General features: G+C 38.9%; 1 protein-coding gene and 1 long non-coding RNA gene across 2 annotated transcripts in view; both read right to left on the bottom strand.

The window, feature by feature from the left end:
* The window catches only part of DKK2 (dickkopf WNT signaling pathway inhibitor 2), a gene marked incomplete at its 5' end in the record, with an annotated part of 50,836 nt that extends 42,482 nt beyond the window's left edge, over positions 1–8,354 (bottom strand). The window contains one exon of the mRNA XM_083368076.1: positions 8,106–8,354. Coding sequence (XP_083224202.1) covers positions 8,106–8,354 — 249 coding nt within the window. The remainder of the gene's footprint in view (positions 1–8,105) is intronic.
* The window catches only part of LOC310643071, a 937,169-nt gene that overhangs the window by 381,518 nt on the left and 538,509 nt on the right, over positions 1–17,142 (bottom strand). The window lies entirely within an intron of this gene.

Genomic DNA, 17,142 nt, shown 5'->3' with positions numbered 1-17,142 from the left:
TTACTAGACAAGTCTGTGACTGTTCTGAAAGTGGAATTAAAATTGACAGCCACAAAAATGATATGGGAAAAAATGCTATACTGGACATACAAAATAAAGTGGCTAATATCTTAATCATTAAAAGGGATATATAAATAACAAGCAAGAGGGTGACCTGGATGATCTTCCTATATTGGATTTTCAAAAATGGATCATTAAATCTTTGAAGAATTTTGTGAGAAGGAATAAAGTAATCAAGTTTTAGGACATTATTTGAAGGGAATAAAGATCAAGATTGTTAAAAGTAGAAGGAAAAAATATACAGTTGGTTTATCTGATCAGGTTTAAAACAGATATGAATAATGAACTATTCCTGTTCAGAACTGAAATGAGGTTTTTAACAATTTGTTTATGGATAAGAGATGGCTGAAGGAAGAATAGATAATTTCATGGATTTTAAGAGAATTTTACTAAAATTGTTTATACTTGTGATGAAGTCATTTCTTTATTTCTTCTTCCTTGGTATATTCATATTTTTAAGCCTTTTATTATTTCTATTTCTATTTTTCTGTTCTGTTCCACTCTCTTCTTTTTTCCAGTTTGTACGTATTTTTTTTATCAGTGCACTTGTAATTTTTGATAAAATTACTATTAAAAAAAGAATGCATAAAGCTAGGGAATAGCCAAGTGTAACAGCTGCTAAAGGAAATTGGGGTCAAATTGTGAAAAAGTAAGCAAGTTCATTGCATATTCTTTCCAATATAAAGAAAAGAAAGGCTTATTCATGAAGATGATGAGCAAAATGTTATCTTGAAAATGGAGTTGCAAAAGAAATCTACACATATTCTAGGCTAACAAAGTCTTTATTTTTTTTTAAATTCCACAAGGTTAAATCATATTACATTTTAGCTTTGTATTAAAAATACAGCTGTATACTTAAAAGACTTTTAAGGGTACACTTTGAAATAATATATTTATTAAAATAAGATTAGCTGCAGAAACATGTTCAGTATGTTGCTACATGGGATGCAAAATGAACCCACATAACCAAAATATGAGTACAAAGTATAAGAGATAACAGAATGCTCTGCAGATACAGTCCACTCCTTGTGGCTTTATAGTAGCATTTTAAAACCAAATGCGAAGTGTTTTGTAGGCAAATCAATTCACCCCAGTAAATGGTGACTTTTCTTCTACGCACGTATTCATTTTTAAGATGTAGACTAGAATTATGCCAACTACACTTTTATTAACATACAAGGAAATGAAGTCTGGAACTTTGTAATACCAATTAAAAGGATACTATTTGTGGTTTCTTTTTTGTCTAAACAACATTTAATAGCTTGGACTTTTTTCAACTGCAGGTCTCTCATTTTAAAAAGATAGATAAAGTCTCTTATTTTGGTCTTTGACAGTAAGAAACATTACACGGAACACACAGACACACTGACAGTATTTATATACTTCAACTATAAGACAAAAGTCTGGTGAGGTGGGTTGGATTGAGAGACAACACAATCAACCCAAAATTCACACAATCTGTTCTGAGCCTCATTCTCTGACTCCCAATGCTAAGGCAATGTTCCCAAACTTTCTTTCATTACGCAAACCACTTATCAGAATGTCGTGCTGATGATTGGGAAATGGGTTGTTATCCAAAAATTTAAAAAGACCACTATCTAACACAACTCAGGTGGCTAGAAAGGCCCAACAGAGGCTTCACTTTCTTAGGGTTTTGCGGAAGAACAGGGTAGAACAACGGCTAATGACCCTCTTTTACCGGTCTACTATAGAGAGCGTCCTCTCGTATTGTGGTTTGGTATGCTGGTCTGACAGCCGCGGATAGGAAAGTATTACAGAGGGTGGTAAGCACAGCACAAGACATTGTGGGCTGTCCCCTGACACCACTGGATGACATCGCCAGGGCTCGTTGCCTTGGAAGAGTGAGGAAGATTCTCAGGGTTGACTCACACCCTGGACGGTATCTCTTTACTCTCCTACCATCGGGTAGGAGATATAGGAGTATAGCCAGCCGTACCAACAGGCTGAAAAATAGCTTTTATCCGTGGGCTCTTAGGCTTTTAAATGGGACATAATCTTATGCAGAATTGACTTGGGAGGCCGGTGTGTGGTTTAGTTGGTTCACACAGTGTGGTGGGATGGAGGGTTTGTTGTCACTGTGTGTTGAGGGGAGAGAGCACGGGGGGAGGCTCAGCTAATCTCAATGTACACATGTTGTACTTTGACAATAAAGGTTTATTATTATTATTATTATCTCCCTGGAGCTTTTATCCGTGGGCTATTAGGCTTTTAAATGAGACATAATCTTATGCAGAATTGACTTGGGAGGCTGGTGTGTGGTGTAGTTGGTTCACATGGTGTGGTAGGATGGAGGGTTTGTTGTCACTGTGTGTTGGGGGGAGAGAGCATGGGGACACGGTGGCTCAGTGGGTTAGGACGCTGAGCTTGTCGATCGGAAGGTCGGCAGTTTGGTGGGTCGAATCCCAAGTGCCGCGTAACAGAGTGAGCGCCTGTTACTCGTCCCAGCTTCTGCCAACCTAGTAGTTCGAAAGCATGTAAAAATGCAAGTAGAAAAATAGGGACCACTACGGTGGGAAGGTAACAGCGTTCCGTGCACCTTTGGCATCTAGTCATGCCGGCCACATGACCACGACAAGCGCTGGCTCCTCGGCTTTGAAACGGAGATGAGCACTGGCCCCTAGAGTCGGAAACGACTAACACGCATGTGCGGGGGAAACTTTACCTTTACCTTTTTAATCTTATGCAGAATTGACTTGGGAGGCTGGTGTGTGGTGTAGTTGGTTCACACAGTGTGGTGGGATGGAGGGTTTGTTGTCACTGTGTGTTGGGGGGAGAGAGCATGGGGGGAGGCTCAGCTAATCTCAATGTACACATGTTGTACTTTGACAATAAAGGTTTATTATTATTTATTATTATTATTATCCAATTTGGGGTAATTTGCTTAGGTTTGGGGAAAACTGTCTTGGTCACTGTAATCATTGCCACCCACAAACATTCATGTAAATGTCATAGCCATAAAGATCAAGGGTAAAAAAAAAAGGATAGAAGGGGACCGAGAGAGAAAAAAGCTTTGATATTTTTCAAACAATATCTTGTATTCCTCAAAACAAATTCCAACAGTCTAAACAACTTAAGAACTACTAATCTAATAATGGTTTCTTTTAAACAAAATTGTTATGTACTAATTAACTGGAATTCATGTAACCATTATTTTTAAACACAGCAGATTTCATGCTCTGACACTAGAAATTTCATCTCAGCAGCTCTTTTAAAAAATGAAAAATAAAAAGATTCAGTAACAGCCATCGCTGATATTACTTGTCGGGCAGTCTTAAATATATGAGCCACTGCTGGAAGAACCAAAAGCTAATGTTTTCCTTTTAGTACTGAAACTAGAAAGTTATTGGAGAAAGTGGTCCAGTCCAATTTTTTTCCGCCACAGATTCATTTTTCTATCCTTCAATCACAATATGCAGAAGTCTTTAACAGCGCAAAAAAATGAGTTCTGATTTACTAGTGCACATTGCCATTTCTTCATTTCCCCCACATGCTTTTAGTTTATCTGGTGATAAAATCTGCTCTGCAATTCTTCAAAAGTTCTCTTCTATTGAGAAAGAGGCTTCTGTTTTTCTACTCTATTCACGGGACACTTGAAAATTTCTCTCAAATTTCTCTAGGCATTTTTAAATTGATTTTACTACTTGGAGAGGAGTGCTACTCCCTATATTCTTATTTTCTGCTACACATCCTTCCATTGCTATGTATAGCAAGCAAGCAACAGCAACAAGTAATGGAAAAAACATGATCATTTATCTGTTTAGTTATCTATTCCATATATGGGATATTTGTTTTTATGAACTATAACTCAGCTACATAATACAATCAAATTCTATCAAAAAGCACATTGTCCTCAATTTCTCCACAGCTCTCCTAATGGACTGGATGATTTTGTTCTGTCTTATCTTTATCCAAAGAAATATAATTCCTAAGAGTTAAATCCATCTGCAGAAATACTTGAAAATCTCTTGATTACAGTAGGTTAAATTTTTCATTTTCCCATCTTATTAGGGCCTATTTATTTATCTTCACTCCAACATAAAATTCCATAATTTAAAAAAAAGATAGTTATTATTCAGATGCAGAACTCTTGTCATCTCCCTGGAGCACAAAGTTTTCAAGTACTGTTACAGATCTTGATCAAGTTGTACAAAGCATAACTTAACAGTGGATATTTTTCATGGAACTTTTGACACTTGGAAGTCAGTGTGTGCACACACAAAAACACAAGCACATACACAGCAATATGGACAGTGGCATAAAAGAAGTCATTTCCTATGCTGCTTTCTCTCTCAACTGCAAATTCTAAAACAGAACTTGGAAAGTTTTGATTGAGATTCATCCTGCGAGTGCTCCCTAATTGGCCCATAGCATTTTGGCAGAGGTCTTTCCTCTCTGCACAGTCTCTCAACCAGAAATCACTCTGAATAAGAGGAATTAATGAGCAATTATTCCTTGTCACATTCCACATGGACCACTCTATTCTCTTCAGAACGAAGTAGGATCAAGCATTCCCCTGTATTGGAAAATATGCTTCATGGAAGAAGAGGGAGGGGAATAATCATTGGCCTTTTTCTGGGCAGGAGAAAGTAGAGAGCAATTTATTCCCATTTTCTTAGTGCACAGAGAAAATCCACTGTCTCTGAGTAGAAGCAGGGGACAGTTTTCTAATCATGACAAGATAATTAGCACTGAGTACATTGTGCACAGAACATACAAAAGATGATGTTCAACATGCCCAGAAGGTTTATAGGAAAAGTCCATTGCTTATTAGGAAGCAAATACTGAAATATTAGAGAAGATTGCAGGGAGAGGCAAGGTTCCAGTTAACTTTCTAAGGCAGATTTGATAAAAACAACACTTAAAAACACAAAACAGAAGAGACAGATTTACTGATGAATAAAATTTCCACTTAGACCATGGCTGTGCATTAGATATTACTAGATATTATTAGTCTAGATAGACCACGGTCTAAGGATGGGCTGACTAAGGCAACTTATTTTTCTGACTCTAGTGACATTTGATCCAACCACATAGGGCAGCATGGGATAAGGCATGGATTTGTGATGGCAAAGGAGAAAAAAAAAAGCCAGCATCATGTCTATGGAGATTCTCAGTCATCCCGGTCATGGTTGTCCCCAAAGGTGCTTTCTCAAAAGGCAACTGGACTTTCTTTGTTTTGCTTGAACATGTTTTGCCTGTCATCCAAGAAGCTTCTTCAGTTCAACTCAGTTCAATTTCTGTTTAACGGAAGAAGCTTCTTGGATGAGAAGCGAAACATCTTCAAGCAAAACAAAGAAAGTCCTTTCGAAAAAGCATCATTAGCTAGCCAACAAATAAGTTCCTTTTTCACTGCAGAGAAATGAAACCTAGGTTTCCATAAAAGTCATGTCTACACAATATAAATGGGTTCTAGTTTTTCATAATAATACAAGTTGAGAGGAAACCAGTAAAGCATTTTCCGTTATCTTTTTTGCAGCCGATCAATTAAAGATTACAGAGCGAATAAATGACAGCATATCTCAGCTTCCACTGATTGCTGTTTTTTTAATTGTAAATTATTCTACCCTAATTTCTAGCAATCTTTTAGTCACACAATGAGAAAAAAAAGCCTAACTCTTTTATTGGTGTTAACCAATATGAATCTTCAGGTTAATGCTACTTGTATTCAGACTGAATATTCAAAATGAAGAATTCTGCATTTCCTTGCTTGAGGACTCTATGCTGTTTACCTTGTTAATGGGAACCGCGTTTTAAATGTATATATATATTGGATAGCTTCCTATTACAACAGACATCAGTTACTCTATCTTTGCAGGAAGTCAAGGAATGTCTTTTCATTTAGTGAATGGATTTGAGTTCAACTGACTGGGAAATGGTCCAAAAATGAAGCAGTTGATGGATGCAATACCTCTTCTAGAGAAATACACTGGGAAATGTTTGCTTCACAACAGATTTTAAAATACATATAAAATCTATTATTTAGACTTTTTATTTTTTTTAAAAAACATGAGGATATGATCAGTCAGAAATCTCATATCAACTTCTGAAAGATGTCTGTTAAGAACAGAATTGATACCTTTGAAGCACTGATTGATTTTAGGCTATTTGGTTGTCACTGTTTTGTTGTTTGTTTTGTTCAGAAAACTTATGACTCAATAGTGTAAGACTATTGGCATACATGACAATCATGCAGGCTTTCTATTCCCTTTCAAAACAAATAAAAAGATGCATATAGTCTGTGAATTCAGTAGCCTGCAATCATTCAGGTCAAAATAATTAAAGATGCAATGATTCTAACCAACTCTTGAGAAGCCCAGGAGAAAAAGAAAAAAAAAGCAGAAGGAGAAGGCCCTGTGACAATTTGTGACTTATGTGCCTATTTTGTGACCTTGAAGCAACTTTCTACAGTTACTCGCCCCTGTATAAAATATGGAATTATTCTTAAGGCATTTTTTGCTACTATCAGTTTTCTGACCACCATACTTAATGTTATCGAGCTACTATTTTCTGCTTTCTTATCTCAGAGGCACTACATTGCAAAAAAGGGGCAATGGAAAATGATGCAAGACTTCTCAGAAACATTTTTAAAAGTAGATATGGGGGAATTAAGGATGTTGAACTCAGACTGCACCAAGTTGAAAGAGATGTAATTTAACCTGCTTTTTTTAAAAAAAAAAATCTTGAAATCTATTAAAGCTACTTAGCACAGTGTTGGGCCATAGGGAAAAGCACTTCTATGGCACTCCAGATGTTTCGGGCTACAAGACCTATTAGCACAATTATCACAAAAGTTCATATCTTCGGGACATCTTTTGCGTTAAAGAAACAGCAGAAACTGTTGAGACATCATAAGAATTAATGACTTCCTTATTCCATAAAGTCAGTGGATCTCAGTGGATATTTTATGCTATTTTAAAGGTCTTGCCTTTAAAGCGCCATAAGTCTCTTTGTTGGAAGAAATGAATATAGCTACCTTATGAAAATGATATTCTGCATGTTTTTATTTCTATAATCAGGCTAGCAACAGAAGAAAAACAATAGAAAACTCTATTCTCTCCTTTCTCATTTTTACAGCTGCTTCTAAGTTTTTGTGGGGAGATCTGGCCACAGGTCTCTGGAGTTACATCTGTTCTATTGCTAAAATTCTGGTTAGGAACTAGTATTACTGGAAGAGATTGAAAAAGTTCCATCTCACTCCATTTAATAATTCCTCATGGGAAAGGAGGAATGCCCTACTCCTTGGAGAACAAGGCTTACTGGTCTTTAATTTGAAATTTACTGCTTCCACACTCATCCATGATGGGAATAGCTTCAGGTTATTTTAACACCATCCCTCGCCCCCTAGTTTAAAGACTACATTGAAAAATCCTGGCTGTGATCTTCCCAGAGCTAACCTGCTATCCACCTTGTGGTTTCATTTGCAACATTGCAATTTTTGCCAAGATTTCTTTTAAATCTTGGTGCATTTAATGTACAAACAAACAGGGAAACGCTGAAAACAACTCTTTGGTGGTCATAATAGTAATACAATCGTCATTGTCAATTACCGCTGAAACAATGTGCTCACTGAGTACTAGAAACTTGAAAAATTGAATCTTCAATCCTCCATTCATGCTACCTTTGTTCTTAGTGTCCAAGAGGTATTTCAGAGCTAGACCCTCCCTCGAAGCAACTTATCTCCAAATGGTAGCGAGGTACAAAATCTTAAAATCACCAAATAGGTTATGATTACCTTCTTGAGGAATTTATACATATCCGAGGTAACTGATAGTTCAGCTGCAAGAAGAAGAGGAAGGAAGAACATCATTGCTTTGAGGGGACCCTGGGTGAGGTACCCCTATCTTCTTGCTCTAACCTTCCCTTCTTGCTTGCCACCTCTCCGCGATTAACCATCCAGGCTGCGATTACTGCCCGTCCCCAAAGCGTGGAGCCCTGGATCTCCGCCCTGCGATCCGCTCCTCGGGGCACCCGTCTGGAAAGAAGCAAGAGGAAGGGAAGCCAAGGGCGACGCGGATGCACCTTACCTCGCCTTGTCGGTGATAATGCTTGAGGCCTTTCCCCCCCTGGCCGAAGAGTTTGCCTTTCTTGCCGCTCCCCAGAGAGAGTCCTTGGTGGAAAGCGGCCGACCTGTTGGCCGCCTGGGTCGGCGTCTCGCCCATGAGGGTGGCCTTGATGGCGTTCGCCTTGGTGCCGTCGAGCTGGGAACCCTCCACCACCAAGAGCGCGGCTAGGAAGAGGAGAGGGCGGGAGGAGAACTTAGTCCAGCTCTGCATGGTCGGCTCTACCCTCTTCCTAGAAGGTCTTCCTTCCCGGGGGCGGGGGGGGGGGGCTGGGCTGGACGGCGCAGCTTCTGCAAAAGCCCGGCGTCGGCGAGGGAGGCGAGCCCTCCGGCCGTCGGAGCAGCGCGAGCAAAGGGTAGATGCTCCCAATCAAGGTCTCCGGGGCGGCATGGTGGGCGCTCCCCCCTTCCTCCTCCTCCTCCTCCTCCTCCTTCTCAGCAGGAGAGCCAGTCGCGGAGGAAGGGAAGGAGACGGAAGGAGACCTGGTCCCGGGCGGGAGGCGGTGGCTGAACCCGGAGAAGGAGCCTCCCACCCGCCGGGACGTCTAGGGCAGGAAACAGTCCTGGGTCGCTTCCCGCGTCCACGCCGCCTTTTGCCGTGGGACCAACTCAGCCCAGATCTGCTCTGAGCGAAGCGGAGCCTGGCCCGGGGAGCGACGGCTGACAGCTCGCTGTCTAGGAATCCAGGCAGCCTTCCACCTTCCGTTGGCTGGTCCGGGGCATCCCGACTGCAGGCAGATGAAAGGCTTGGACGGAAGATCGGGCGCTCAGCTTGTTAGGCGTCGAGTCCGCCCTCCCGTCCCCCTTTCCTCCGTCCGTCCCCAACAGCCGCCTCCTCTGCTCGCCTTCTGCCCCCCTTCGCTTTTATAGCTTCACCGGCGGAGTTCTCTTTTCCTCCGCCCCCGGAGCCGCGGAGTGACAGGGGAGGGGAGCTGACTCATTCCCGAGCCCACTCCTCACCGTCCTCCGTCCCGCTCGGCACCTTCGTTCCCTCCTCCTCCTTGCTCCCCGGTCTCTTGAAGGTTCTTTGGAAGCTTTGCGCCTTTGCGCACGGAGCGCCTTCCCTGAAAGTTAAGGTCTTCTGGTAAATCCTGACGGATGACGACTGAGGATGAATAAGTGAGAGGGTCGAAGTCTCGGGATCCCACTCTTTGTCTAATTAATTCAGGATGGTTAGACTTGGTCTTCCCAGAAAATTGTCTCAACCTGGTCCAGGGCTCTGCCCAACAAAAAAGGGTGGAAAGTTTTGCACGTTTAGATCAGGAAGAGGAGGAAGAGAAATGGGGGGGGGGGAGAGAGCAAGCTCTCTCCCTTTGTTACTCACACATATGAACGCCAATTTTGTTGCTCAGATTCCACTGGAACTTGAAAGTATTTGCTATCTGATGAAATCCCTTTGAAATTTATAAAAAAAAGTGTTTGTTTCCATTTAAACTAATTTTGGAAAATGTCAAAGTACTGGTGGAATCCATTCCCGTTGATAGGACGCGCAACTTAGGCATCCTCCTGGATGCACGACTCAGTTTTGAAGATAATATAGGAGTTGTGGCCAGGGGGGCTTTTGCCCAGGTTTGCCTGGTGCGACAGTTGCTCCCCTATCTGGACTGAGATGCTCTACGTACGGTCACTCATGCGCTTGCTCGTTACCTCCCATATAGATTATCACAATGCTCTCTACATGGGGCTGCCCTTGAAGACCACCTGGAGGCTCCAGCTGTTGCAGAATGTGGCCGCGCAGGTTGTGATGGGAGTATCCCAATACTCCCATATTACACCCCTCCTGCGTGAGCTGCATTGGTTACCGGTTGCCCTCCGGGTGAGATTTAAGGTGCTGGTTCTTACCTATAAAGCCCTACATGGCTTAGGCCCGGGATATTTGCAGGACCGTCTGCTGCCAGGAACGACTTCCCATCGCCCAGTGTGCTCACACAGGGAGGGCCTCCTCAGGGTGCCGTGGGCTAGACAATGCCGGCTGGCGACCCCCAGGGGGAGGTCCTTCTCTGTGGGAGCGTCTGCCCTGTGGAATCAGCTTCCCCTTGAGCTCCGGATGGCCCCGGATCTCCGGTTCTTTCGTCATGACCTCAAAACATTTCTTTTCCATCAAGCTGACCTGGACTGACGATAGGGTTTTTTTAAAAAAGAAAATGTTTTTATTATTTTATCACTGGGGCTTGTTAGTTTAATCTTTTTTCAACATTTGTATTATTGTGTTTTATTGTTAGCCACCCTGAGTCCTTCGGGAGATAGGGCGGCATATAAGTCCCAATCATAAATAAATAAATAATAAATCCCTAAGTGTTTGTCCATTATATGCAACCAAACAGAAAGGCGCTAATCTGACCAGATCTAGGTGTAGCTCCTGGTGACTGCCTGAAATAATTCCTGAAGTTTTCTTGGCAAAGTTTTTCAAAAGGGTTTGATAGATAGACGGATAGAGTATCTGGCCCAAGGTCACCAGCTAGCTTCATGCCTAAGATGGCCCTGAACTGAGAATAGAATAGAATAGAATAGAATAGAATAGAATAGAATAGAATAGAATAGAATAGAATAGAATAGAATAGAATAGAATAGAATAGAATAGAATAGAATAGAATAGAATAGAATAGGGAAGGGACCTTGGAGTTCTTCTAGTCCAGCCCCCTGCTCAATCAGGAGAACCTATACCATTTCAGATAAGTGACTGTCTAGTCCAGAGGTCCCCAACCTTTTGGGCACCAGGGACCAGTTCCATGGAGAGAGGTTTTTCCGTGGACCAGAGGGGATGTGGTTTCATGTACTGTCTGCATCCCGCTGATGGGGTTTTGTTTGTTTGCGCAGACTGGTTTCTGCCTTGCTGCAGACTGGTGCCAGTCCATGGACCAGGGATCGGGGACCCCTGGTCTAGTCTCTTCTTAAAAACCTCCGCGATTTCTGAAGGCCAGCTGTTCCACTGGTTAATTGTCCTCACTGTTAGGAAACTTCTTATTTCCAGGTTGCTTCTCACTTTGATTAGTTTCCAACCATTGTTTTAAATTTTTTAACATATATTTAAAAAAGTATAAAGGAAGAACATTTGCAGCAGTTGTTCCAGTGGTGACCATAGGATATGTTGGCTACCATCACAACTAATTATATAAGATAGAGCAATTCAGTTCTGTACACATTTTGATTAAGAAGACTATTTGCTATTAGCCAAGTGTACTATCGTCTAGAAAACTTTTCAGATGCCACCTACCTCTTGTTCTACATTGGAATATATTGTAAAACAGGAGGAGCAGAAGAAGAACTTGGCTGACTAGAAGGTGATTTGCAGTAGATAAGCTGCAGATTCTCAAAACTGAACAAGAGTAGAAATAAGAGGAGAAGAAAGAGCTATCTAATTGAATTGCTGAAATAAAGCAAGCAGCAAGAATCTTTGAGTGCAGGGTTGTTGTCTTTTAAGAATTGTGACTTCCTTGAGTTCAGTTTGCAGCTCAGAATAGATTTTTGGGTTCCTAACACTTTTAATTTGTAGTGATGTTTGATTTGGTTTGCCTTAGGTTTTGGTGTATGGAACCTGAATATTTAGGAAATGAATAACGGAAAATGAAGTAAGAAATTTTGTATACCTAAAATCTGTCCATTCCAAGGATTCTGTTAAATGTAACTGCAAATACTTGAACAGAGGCCATGCTTTCCTTTAAAGTCACATAACAGAAGATCACAATTCTCCTTTAAACATTTTTTATTAGTTTTGAAGAAGAAGCAGGGGCTTAATTGTGCTTTTGTACAACTTCTTTTCAAATTCACTTAGAAGAATCTGCCCTCCTTGGTGCCCTTCACATGTTCCTTCTGATATTTATGTACTTAAAGATGTTCCTTTACTTTGGATTACATAAACCAGGGTACATACTAAATTAGGTCCATCAAACAAAAAATGAAAAGCTGTTATTAAATATTTGTCCTTCACTGTGTTTGCCAATTTTTCTTTTTCCTGTATTTTGAAGTTTTTTTAAAACAAAAAAGAGCCAGGTTTGTTCTTTTCAGCAAAAAACCTGAATCTTATATTTGACACTTTGTTATTACACATTTAGTGATTTAGTTATAACTAAAACTTTGACATAGTGTAGGTCATGTCTTTACAATAATTTTATATTTATGGAATTGAAGAGAAAGTGGATGAAAGCATTATAGATGATATACTGTATGTGGTATAGCAACCCCTCCCTAGGTTAAGTAAATAATTAGTAAATACATATTCTTGTCATCCTATCCTGGGCTGATCAAAATGAACACATGTACTGGTGCCTTTGGACAGATGTTCTTTCTTTAGAACCTATTTCATTCGCACTTGGATATAAAGGTCCATAACTCTTAGCATCTTTATCTAGCAAAGTCATGGTAGCCAAACCTGCTACAAGCTTTTAAGGCATAGATTTCATTTAGGAGGCTAGAACATTTATCCATGCATGTGCACTTGTACTTTGTATGCATCAAATATTTTTATGCTTGAGATGCTTCATAGAATCATAGGGTTGGACTGGATCTTAGAGGTCTTCAAGTCCAACCCTTATTGCACCTCAGATAAATAGTGCAATCTTTTGTTGAAGATGTCCATTGATACAGCAACTCAGGGAGGTAAGCTATTCCATTGATTAATTGTTCTTACTGTTCTCCTTAGTTCCTGATTGGATCTGTCTTTAGTGAGCTCCACCCATTGCTTCTTGTTCTGCCCTCTGGTGCTTTGGAGAATAAATGAACTTCCTCCTGCTTATGACTACCCTCAAAGCCAGCTATCATATTACCCCTAATCTTTTTCTTCATTAGGCTACACCTGCCTAGTTCCTCATACATTCCTCATACTTCATCCTTCAGTTTGGACTCCCCCACTCAGATGAGTAGGATTCAGATGAGTTGGATTCTGCTGTAGGAATCTAGCAATATGATGTCTTAACTTCAAAGCTAGGTACAGTAATTCATTGGGAACATAACTTTAAATCAAGATAAAACACTGGCTCTTTCCTTTCCTCATTGTGAATATTAGATTTAGCATCATTTCAGGGCTTCTGGCAGAAGATTTGCAACCCTACCAATTGATGTGAAGAACTGATCTTTCATTGCATCTCATTGCGTAAAAATATTGATCACACTTCAATTTGGTTCTTATTGTATTTTTAACAAAAATATCATCTAATGTTTTTTTCAAGCTCAGGACTCTCTAGAATCTACTGTTTGTTTTATAGAAGAAAATCAAATTTGCATGTCTACCAATTATCCCATTGAAGATTATATAACTTGAAAATCATGTAAGCATTTTTCCTTTTCTTCCCTTTTAGTTATTTATATCTTTTTTTTCCTTTTCTTCCCTTTTAGTTATTTACCATCTTCTCTGATGTAGGGTAAAAAGCAGACTCTTTGGTGAACTGGAATTGAAGTAATAGAAGTATTAGCCAACACAGATGTAAAATGTTTAATATATTTAAAATATGGTTGAAGTTCAGAAGTTAAATGAATCATGAGTCATGTTTCTTGTTCACCTTACATGGATGGCTCCTGTGCTATAAAATAATTATCATGCAGATCTGGGATGTTGACAAGTCACCCAATAAAATCTTCCTTTTCTTTAAATTGAGGAAATGTACCTTCAAAGATAAATAGTAGATGGTTGAGAAACAGGATAAGAGAAGTCAGAAAGAACAAAATATATTTCTCTTATCCAAAATAATATTTCACATATGGTATTCATTGACTTCTCTTTTGCTGTTGTTTCTATTAGACAACCATCTTAAAACTGACCAGAGTGATTTAAAAGTATGTTTTGTAATTGTTTTGTTCAGAGATTGACAAATCAATTCAAAAGCCTCAGAATCAAAAGTGAAAACATGAAAAAGAATTTGTAATAAATAAACAAATTCAATGATTTTAGATAGCTGTGAAGCTTAGGTCATACAAAATATGAGTGACAGTTTTAAGAATAATCCACAGTTATGATCTGGATAAAGTTTTTGAAATCTGATACAAATTGAATTGTTTTATCATGTTTAACTCCTGAAAGGTCTTTAAGGTTGCTTGTATTTCAAGACAATTAACCAATGATTTTGAAACTAGAAGGTGAAGATGAAGATGGCAGTAGAATTCACACAAAGGAACAGATATGAAGAAGCAATTTTTTTCATCAAATCTTACAATTAAAACACATAAAACATGCCAGTACATACTATATACACTATGAAAAGAGGAAACTCTAAATACATGGCTTTTTTTTTACACATCCTACTAGATTGGCTTTTGTAGTTGTTTATTTTCTTCCATTTCTAGCCTACTGTGGCAAAACAACTGTGGCCTCTAATTACGCAATAATATTTATTATTTTTCTCAATTCTATGCAAAGAAGGTACAGCTGATCATCAGCCATAAAGTGCAAATCGTATTTATGCATAGAGCTGTTCACTTTGATATGCTAGATTCTGCTTTCAAGGACCTATTTTCCCATTTTCCATGAGAAACACTAAACATGGCCTATTTCCTATGTCATCTACTGTAGAATACACAAATGCACACTCTCCAATTCTACTGTTCCACATGTGTCAATTAGTTGCATTTTAGTTGTCTTATCCTCTCTATCTCAAAAGCTTTTAAGCCAATCATTTATCATTCAAAAGCTAGGAAAAGTCAACGTTCTACATTCTCCCTCTTTAATCTTATCTGTACTTAAAATGAAATATGTTCCTAATTCTACGCAAACTTTTGCAGATAGTGACAGAATGACAGACATATAAAAATAAGGCATCCATGCACAGAATCCAAGAATTTCTGGCTCATGTGCAAAGGAATACAACTGAAAGAAGGAATTCCATGCATCAAATATACTGAAGATAATATAGCAGCTCCTCAATTCAAAGATTTAAAAGCAGATTTCAAGTTGTTGTTCTGGTGAAAGGAGTAATCTGCTGACTAATGCATCACCACTCAGTACAATGCAATTATTAAACAATTCAAGATGTGTATAATTTCATTGACAAGCCGGCTAATTATGATTATATCTAAGCTCCAAATCTTAATGTTGAAGTATTTGAGACTCGTCCAAGACTAATATGCTAGTCTCATTCAAGTGATTCGTATATCCTGGTTGACATTCATCTATTTTGATTATCTTCCAGTATAGAATAAATTCTAGGTTTTAAATCCTGTCGAATGTACTGACATATTATTCTTTATTCTCTTGTTTCAATACAACCAACAGGTCCTGATTCAACAGACTGACTTTTGCTTAGCATCTGACAGATAGCCAAAGAATTCCAGGTTTCACTGCATAAACTTTTCTCCAGTTTCTGCAGCCTCCCTGGATTTCCACACTTCCATTAAATCCCAATGGATGGCATCATTTTGAAAAGGAAGAGAGGGCAGCTGAAGGGATGGAAAGATGCACACCTGACATTTACTATACACCACCAATAAAAGTAGGAGAGAAATAAAATTAGAACAGAAGCCTCTTTTTCAGAAGAAGATGTTTGAGAAAAACATTCAAGATATATGAGTTTTATTAAGTTATAATTATGGAGAATTTATGCACAGAGGAACAAATTCATATTTCAGGTTAAGTGTGGATGGTAGATGAAATATGAACCCATGACGTCCTTCAGCACCCACTATATGTAAAACCAACATGTCAATGTTCTAACAACATTCCATCAGTAAAATAAAGAATGCAAACTAGAAATAATTTGGAATTAAGAAGGTCAGTATTATTGTAATATCTTACTTGCTTTTCCATTAAAACCTGACTTGCCTTTTCTTCATTCATCTGGGGGTTTTGTTATACATCTTCTTCATCATGTTTTCTTTCTTTCTAATCTTCATAGTCTTCTCAAAGTATAAAATGAATGGAATATCAGGGAATGGCTCAACTGCCTAATTGGAGAAATCATCCATAGAAGGAGAGAGAGAGAAACCAATTTACATCAGTCTACAGTTTAGAAGCAAATTGAAATGTCACTAGTTTTATAGCATTTTCCCCCAAAAGCTGGAAGTCAAATAAGGAAAACTGAATGAAACAAGAACCATGGCAAGTTGAATAAGGAAAAAAAAGAAATCTATAATAAAGTTAAACAGGACAGCTTTTATCTCTAAATATATATCATCCTCACTGTGTGTTTGTGTTGATATAATAGCTTCTTAGATAAATATTTCAGAAAATCTGAAAAGAAGTTAACAATTTCCTTGAAAGAGCAGAAATGTGTTTTTCAAAATGCTGTCATCAAGATTTTTTAAAAGCATTTATTTCTAACTTTAAGTTAGATATACCATAAACATAACAGTTTAATAATTACCATCAAATGTTTTAAACCAAGAATTCTATAGCATCTGACCAGCAGAGTTTTAGTCCACAAAATCATATGTCTCAATGAATTGAATAGTTTTTAAAGAGCCAAAGGAGATGGTTGTTTTTGCTACTGCAAACTAACATAGATATGCTTCTGGAAATTTTCTAAACAAATTTCATGATTTTTCAGCCTTTAAGCAAAGCCATTTAGTAAGATAATCTGTTGAGGAGTGGATACAGAAAAGAGGAAAACTGTAAGTATACTTTTTCATCTTTGTCAGATATATAAGAGCCTTGGTGGAGCAGTGGGCTAATGCCTCCTTAAGTAACACCAGCTGCCTGCAATTAGTGCAGGTTCGCATCCCACCAGGCTCAAGGTTGACTCAGCCTTCCATCCTTCCGAGGTAGGTAAAATGAGGACCCAGATTGTTGGGGGCAATTAAGCTGACTTTGTAATAATGCCGCTTGGCCCCCCCCCCGAAAGCCCTAATAAGCAGGCATATACATAGAATGAAGGCTACTGCTAAGCTTGTAAGCCACCCTGAGTCTTCGGAGAAGGGCGGGATATAAATGGAATTTAAAAAAATATATTCAAAATGTACATCCATCAAATGCATTATTTGGGTATTTGTTTCATTTTTTTTTAAAAAAAAGGGATTTCTGTTGATGAAACAACTGATCAAAGAATATTTAAGTGGGAGAAACCAAGATCTTATTTATT

The sequence above is a fragment of the Vipera ursinii genome (assembly GCF_947247035.1).
Source record: "Vipera ursinii genome assembly, chromosome: 7".
NCBI lineage: Eukaryota > Metazoa > Chordata > Lepidosauria > Squamata > Viperidae > Vipera > Vipera ursinii.
The sequence above is the reverse complement of the archived record's forward strand: the minus strand, read 5'-3'. Positions and strand labels throughout refer to the sequence as shown.